This window comes from Melozone crissalis, unplaced genomic scaffold (genome assembly GCF_028551555.1).
Source record: "Melozone crissalis strain CALT ecotype California unplaced genomic scaffold, PUWL_Pcris_2 ptg000027l_1, whole genome shotgun sequence".
NCBI classification, from domain to species: Eukaryota; Metazoa; Chordata; class Aves; order Passeriformes; family Passerellidae; genus Melozone; species Melozone crissalis.
The window spans coordinates 33,240,603-33,248,168 of NW_026535805.1; the positions used below are offsets into that span (position 1 = coordinate 33,240,603).

A 7,566-nucleotide genomic window follows, 5' to 3' on the forward strand; every position below is an offset into this window, starting at 1 on the left:
CAGTGCCTTCAGCTGTGGCAGTGGGAATTTTTGGGAGAGCCTTGACTCTGACTCGGGGTTTGGTGGCTTCATTGCTTTGTAGGAGTTGGTGCAGCTCTCAGCTTAAATGCCTGAGTCCTTGAGAGAGGACGTAAATGCTTCTATGAGGTGAAGAGAGACAAGAGTAGAAGTGAATGCCATGACACAAGACAGAAAAGTTGCATTCTTTCTGCAGCGTGCGAGGGTGCGAGGATGTGGGTGCTGAATGAAAACACAGATACGCTGCAACACAACTTTATCCACGGTAAAAGGTGTTAATTTAGCTCGTTCATTTTCTTTGGAAGGAGAACAAGTTTTCTAGGAGAAAATAAATGTGGGGGGCGGCCCTAAGGAATGTGGCATGAGGTCACCCGGGGAAGCCAGCGGAGATGGGGCATACGGGGCATGGGACGGTGACGGAGAGTGACTGAAGCAACACGGTAAGTTACAGAGAGCTGGCCCACAGGAACAGGGGTCCCTGCTGAAGGGCTGGCCTTGGAAGGCGTTTTACCCAGCAAACCCACTAGCGCCTGTGCCGCGGGAAGAATTTAACCCAGGCACGGCACGGGGAGAGGGGTCCCGGCAGAGCAAGATCGCTCCCACAGCACGCCATCCAGGCAGAGCCAAGATGGCCGGGAGCGCCGCCCCGGGGCGGCGGAGCTCAGCGCGGGAGGCGGCGCGGCCCGGCGGGGGCAGAGCCACCTCCGCCCGCCCCTCGCCGCCCGGCCCCGCCCGGCGCTGCCCCACGGCTCCGAGCGGCCACGGCAGCGGCAGCGGGTGAGTGCCGGCGGGCGGGAGCGGGTCGGGGACAGCCCGCCGTCCGTCCGTGCTGCGCAGGGAGCCGTCCTTCCCTCCCTCCCTCCCTCGGTGCCGGGGGCAGAGGCGCTGCCCGGGCAGCGGGTGCGGTGCCGCTCTCCCGGGCGGGGCCCGCTTCCCGGGGCTCCCTGCGCGGGCGGCGGCGGGAGCCGGATCCCGCCGGGCTGTGGGGAGCCAGCCGCGCTCTGCCTCCCAGCGCCGTCCGGCCCGGCCCGGGGCCATCGGTGCCTGCGGGGGCACAGGGGCGCGGTGTGCGTGTGTGTGTGTGCCCGTGCCCGTGTGTGCTCGCAGCGCTTCGGCGTCCTTCTGCCAAATAAGGAGAAGTTTAATATCCATACCACCGATATACTGCCTTGCAGCAGTGCATTGGCGTCAGGAGAATCAGAGTCTAATAGCTGGCGTGCGCTTTTGATAGTTGGTGTGTTGAGCATCTACCGTATAAAGCAAGTATTTAAGTTTTGAAATACTGAGCATCCCTACTCCTTGCTCAGCCGCGCTTCTCTGATCTCAAAAGTCTTGCCGAATAATGTAGAATTTAACTTTTTAAAATTTTAAATAATGCTGTTTATATCGATGATGTACATGTATGAAAATAATTAGAAATCAACGTGAATTTAAAGAGCTGAATGTAAAAAAGAGCCTTTCAAGTGAGAAGAACGTCTTTAAAGAGGAGACAATTATGCCGTTGTGATGACCAATATCAAAACCGGCAGTCTGACAAATAATGGGAGTGTAAGCGTTCTAAGAGATGGGTCATATTTTCCTTGCTGGCTTGTTCTGTTTAGTGCGGAATCCAGCAAAATCCGGAAGTTTGTGGAGTTCACCCGAGGCATTTGCAGCTGTGCAGCCTTGCTGCCCTGCCCTTGGCCGCCGTGGTCCCACGGCAGCACCTCCAGTTTCAATGTCACCTGTCGGTCTGCAGCTGATATCCGATGCAGTGCTGCTGGTACTGCGCACTAGGGATGAAGCTGTGGTTCACCTGGGGCTTTGCCCCAAACCCATGCTGACAATTAAGCTTGCTCAGGTTTGCATGCTAAAAAGAAACAATTTTTTTTGCATGTGAATTTTGGATCTAAAAATCAGACTCTGCTGCAAAGGTTTTTTTGCCTCTTGGGTAAATCATAAGGGGTCAGGAAGTGGAACTGTGTCACTCTTGACTATTTTGACTCAATAAAAAAAGAAAGGAGGGGAAGCTTTTCTCTTAGGAAGAGTTTGTGATGCATTCAGTTGTCTATTTTTTAACTCCACTTTCATACTAGTGCAGAAATTCCAGTTTCTTGAACAACAGAGTGGGTCTCAGTGCTCACTGAGCCCTTTTTAGCTAGTGCTCAGCTCCAGAAGCTCTCAGTGGCTTTTGTTCCAGGCTGCATTGTTGGCACACATGGAGGCTGCATTTCATGCTTTGCTTTGTCTGTGATGTCCAGTTTGTTGTACTTACATCAGTGCCAGTTTTTGCCTAAGGAGTTCAGCATCTATAGGTTTCATTGTGTTGATGCTGCTTTCCACAAAAAATACCTTTCAGGCATCTGCAGTTGTTAACCTCGGGTGCTTTGTAGCCAGGTAGTGTTGTGTGTGACTGTAGTGCTGCCATATGCTGTGCCACAAATGGCTAAACTGTTGCAAGTTTGGTACACATTGGTGCAAATTGCTGCATTTCATGGCAAAGAGGTGCCCAGGTTATGTTTGGCAGCATAGTAGATTCTCAGGATCATTTTGGGTGGCAAAAATGTTGACTGTATAGTTTGGATCAGTTCTGCTTTCAGTAGCAGGTATTGAGGAGCTGCTGTCCTTTCAGACACCATGTGTGTCTGTAACCAGCAACATCTTCCTAGCATATGTAGAAAGCTGTGGTATGGTTTAAGAAACCAAATCTACCACATATTCCAGAGAGAAACTTAAAGGTAGATGTTCCATTTAGATTGAGGCCATCGATGGAAAGTTGCGACGCCCCTGAAGACGTGTGATGTTAGTGAGTTGCTCTGATTCTGTGGCAGCTTAAGCTCATTCCTTAAAACCAACAACTCTCCTCTTCCTTGACCTTCTCACATCTGTCATGTTTTGAGATTGGCTCTTTATATTTGTGTATAGAATGTAACAAAACTAAAATCCTAAATTATCCTGTAGTCGTGCATCTCCCAGCTACTGGGATTTATGAAGTGTTCTGACATTCCTAAAGAACTGAGAACATGCCAGAATGGTGCAAAGGATTTACAGGATTCCTAAGAAGTTTGTAATTTTTTTTTTCCTTTTAGACCACAATGAATGTGGAACATGAAATTAGCCTCTTAGTTGAGGAGATTCGGCGGCTGGGAACCAAAAGTAAGTATTGTAGTACTTCTGTATGGATGTGGTCACATTATACATGTGTGTACATACATGTCACCATGCATGCGTGCCATACACATGTAGTCATGTTTCATCAAACTAAGACCTTGGCCAGTTCAAATGAGCAGGTAACCTGAAAACCTGCATATGCACTTCATGTTGGACTGTAAGGTACTGCCTGTGTTCCATCCTTTAAAGTAGTTGTGTTCTGAAGTTAAACATTTAAACCTCTGCAGCAGAGAGGATGGAGGCCTGAAATCCTGCTCCCTGAATCAGCTGCAGGAGTTACCTTTTCTTTGGACTTTCAATACTTGCTACAGTCACCACAGAAGAAAGCTGCAACTTCTCCTTCCACCTCCTTCCTTGGTGACTTCTTTGCTTCAGAATTCATGCATTTCCATTGTGTTCATGATCTTACTATTTGGAAGAAATTGGTCTGTATGCCTAAAACTAATCCAAGAGTTATATGTGTAGTTCCAAACTTCCTTAAATTTGCTTAGAAGGTACCATTTTCTCTTAAGATTGTCTTTCATTGCTGAAACTCCTATTTCTTTACAAATATTTGTGTAGTTTGTGGGTCTGCTACCTGCTCCTAGATGTCAATTCTGGTGCCATTTGTTCAGTTCCACTTGTTTTTCAAAACCTAAATGCATATGTACATCTTGCATTTTTACGACTGCATCTGCTTTTTAGGAATAGCATAACTTTAACATATATTTTTAAATTTTTACTTTGTGTGAAAATTCACATTGCAGCCTTTTCAATGTGACCCTCAGAAATTAATGAGTGGAAAAATTGTGAAAAAAATATTGTAATGTATGGTTTAGATTTAGGTTGGAGGAGCAGGGTGTTGGACTTTATCCTTTTGGGTCTCCCTCAATTTGAGATATTCTAGGATTTTAATTATTTAAAACTAATTTCCTCCAAGTGCTGTGAAGAGGTTCAATAGCCTGTGCTTCTCATAGGTTTCAGAAAGTCATCAATAAAAGTAAACAGAGCAGATATATGGTCCTTGATACAAATCTCTGTAAGGAAAGGCAAAGTTAGATTAGGCAGGAGTTCTGCCTAGTGTTTATCATCAGCATTCATAATATGATCCCAAATAAATTGGGAAACACAGTGGGGTTTGCTTTCAGTGTTCTCTGAATCTCCTAACTTGAAGGAAATCTACGTTATGTCTTTTATTTAGACGCTGATGGACAAGTGAGCGTGAAATTTGGTGTGCTGTTTGCTGATGAGAAGTGTGCCAACCTCTTTGAAGCCCTGGTGGGAACGCTTAAGGCGGCGAAACGACGGAAGATCGTCACTTACCAAGGAGAGCTGCTTTTACAGGGCGTTCATGACAACGTGGATATCATGCTGCTGCAGGACTGAGGCAGTGTTGCAGCTGTGTGTTAATGGAATTGCTTGAAACAGTTTGATCAATCAAACAATTGTTTGATTTTCCACATACTCTCAATAAGGCTGATCATTCCAAGGCATTTTGATGTTTTTTCTATATCTTTATAGTCAAAAGAAAACTGTCCTATTTTGGAAAACATTCCCTTTTGTAAGTCTTCCTAAAATGGTACTGTATGTGGGTAATGTAAAAGATGCCAGATCTTTTTCTCTCTTTTTTTTTGTTTCTTTTTTTTTTTAATCTCAGGTAATTCTCTCAAATGTCTGGTGGTTATTTTCAACATATGAAGAAGAGGACTGGTAATTTAATGTTTACAAATGAAAATGTGCCATGAAAGTATAAAATAAAAGCACATACTTAAATTTGTGTTATTCTTACTGCTTTTGTTTCTCTTTTTATTTGCAATCTGAAATGAAAGCAAACTGAATTCCTGCAAGGAGCATATTTAGGCAACTGTTCAGAAAGCACAACAGTGAGATAGAAATAATTTGGCAGCATGATTCAGTAGAAGAATGACTGCCCTTTGGATTGACCAGATTGTGCACAAGAAGGCATGAATGTTAAACATACCTCATTCATCTGTGGCAGGGCAATGTGCTTTTGTTTTCTTGTCCTCTAGACTTGTGGAGGAAGTGGGTGAAGAGCTCCCTGAGTGCTTCCGTGCAGCGTCAAGCGGAAGTTAGTACAGCAGCTTCAGGGCTGTGGTTCCTTTCCTCATAGAAGTCCTACTCTCTCTAAATCTCTCCAGGCAGTAGGTGGCAGGGGAGGGGAAGAAAAAAGCCCTTTTGATTGTTTTCTAGCTTACTGCCAATTCTCTTTATCAGGTAGAAGTGTACCCCTCCAGCAGGGACAAAGAGTTGCTGCATGAGGAAAGCAGCTGTGGGTAAGCAAAGTGCTTCCTGCTCTGTGCTTGCACTCCACAGCTGCAGCTCTTAAAGTTGTAGGATAGGTGAATTTCCCTTAGCAGCCTTCTACAAGTGCAAAATGTTTGAAAAGCGTCTCCTCATTCACACATCCAGCAAATGTGTGCATTGTTATGGAATCTCTACAGAGCTGTGCATTTCCAGCTGCTACCCCTTTCGACTTGTTTTGCTCTCCTTTGTGCAACAGGAAAACAACTTGGATCCTGTGTGCAAACAGATCTGGGCTGCCTCTGCTTGTGCTGGCCCCAGAATCTGGAGAGCAGGGAAGTGATACACAGAGAAACTTGAGCTGTCTGGGTCCAAGCCAGCTGGAGTGGAGCTCAGCACAGCTTACTGGCTCCAGGGCTCTGCCACTCCGGTGCAGCTCTTCTGCTTCCAGACCTGAGCTGGCAAGTGCCTGCACCCCTGTGCTCCTCAGGCAGAAAGAAGGGGGACAGAGATGCCTTTAAGATGCCTTCTGCCAGAGGGGTGGGATCAGACAGCTGTGAGTTGCCAGATAACTACAGCTGGATTTTCTTCTGCTTCTGTTTTGTTGCAAGAGCCTGGATTGTCTGGATTCACAGAATAGCCTGAGTATGCTGACAGATACCAACTGCTTTGTGATTGTCTGAGATGCCAGTTTTGGTACAGAGGGTACCAGCCTGTCTCAGACAGGAAGTAGCTCTCTGTGCAAGCTCATGACAGCTCTTTAGCACCGAAGGGCTCAGCCTTGAAAATTTAGTGAAAACCAAACCAGTAAACGTAAGGATCAGTGCTGAGTTTGAGCCAAGACAGGACTAGGAAGAGACCTTTATGTCTCTCTTACTTTAACAATACTAATAAAAGTGCTCAGGGCTTCTGGGAACACCATGTAGAAAGAGACTTGGAATTAAAATAAATGTAACAATCAGAGGAGAGTGTAGCTTTGTGTACTGCCTGGGGCAGTTGAGTTTCATTTTCTCTCTGATTCTGAAAGCAGGAGAGGAACAACAGGAACAAGGATGTATATCTAAGAATTTGCGTCCAGTGCAAAGTCTAATCCAGTATCTACTGGCCTCAGAACTGTGTAGGATTTTCACTTCAGGTTACAGACAAGCACTGTTGACTTTCTAATTTATTTTTTTCCCCAGAGAAAATAAAATACTAACATTTCTTCCCGTCCATGGGACAACACATCTGTTAAGGAAATAATTTCCACAGCAAATGGCCTGGATATGAGACATAGTTCCTGGAGCACTTGATATAATAATAGAAAGCTGGGGGCAGGAATTACCTATTTCTATAAACAGTAGTACAATCAGCACTCCTCTGCGATGGGTTTGTGATTGTGCCAGCTATGGCTCTGAAGGAAGTTTGCAGGGCAGCCAGGAGCACCAGTCATTCCAAAACAGAAAGTAAAAAATGTGGGGAAGTAGGAAGAATCAGAGATTTTTGACAAGAGCTATCGGTAGCTGTCACCTGCCTGCGATAATGCTGGGAAATCAGTGGAAGCGTAGCTTGGCTTATTCAGTCTCCATCTTCACAAGATCTGAGAGCATGGTGGAAACTTGAAGAGAGGTTGGATGAGCCCCAGGCAAAGCTAACTGATACAATTTAAGGTGTCACCTGTGCATGTCTTCAGCTGGGACTGTTAGAGTAGATTGTGGAGTGGAGTGTGTGCACTCACACTCACTCATCTCAGCTGTTTCCGTACAAAATCCAGTGACTGGAGATAAACGTGCTTTTCAAAGGAGTTTTAACTAAGCTGTCAAGGTGCTGAGGTGCAGGTCTGCATAACCTCTTGTAGAAGGTGGTGACATCTTAGACTTTGCAGCTATTTCTCTTGTGAGCATAGTTTTTTGGGTTTTTTTATTTTTTTATTTTATTTTTGCTAGGAATGTGAGCAAAGCAAGGCTTGAAATCTATGCAACACTATATTTTAGGTGCCTCTCTTGTTGGAATGAATTTTGAAAATGCATGTTGTGTTTTGCTTGTTTCTCATGTTCCTTCCAAAGCTTTGCTGGAGGTATTCTTTCTGCTCTGAGGGATTTCACTTGATGACAGCAATGTCACTTTCACCATTCATTCCTGTGTAAATCTTTGCCACAAAAAAAACACTTGAAGGAA

General features: G+C 45.3%; 1 protein-coding gene across 1 annotated transcript; it reads left to right on the forward strand.

The window, feature by feature from the left end:
• The first annotated feature begins 731 nt into the window (after window positions 1-731).
• Window positions 732-4,920, forward strand: ABRACL (ABRA C-terminal like). Its single transcript, XM_054280066.1, has 3 exons — window positions 732-795; window positions 3,087-3,153; window positions 4,349-4,920. Exons 2-3 carry the CDS (start codon window positions 3,093-3,095, stop codon window positions 4,531-4,533), a joined length of 246 nt encoding a protein of 81 aa, XP_054136041.1. The 5' UTR covers window positions 732-795; window positions 3,087-3,092; the 3' UTR covers window positions 4,534-4,920.
• Window positions 4,921-7,566: the final 2,646 nt, after the last annotated feature.

Bases quoted from the DNA above. Each gene is read 5' to 3' on its own strand.
- ABRACL (XM_054280066.1), top strand. From the start codon at position 3,093: ATGAATGTGGAACATGAAATTAGCCTCTTAGTTGAGGAGATTCGGCGG. The intron at 3,154-4,348 runs GTAAGTATTGTA...TCTTTTATTTAG, and splicing joins TCGGCGGCTGGGAACCAAAA to ACGCTGATGGACAAGTGAGC.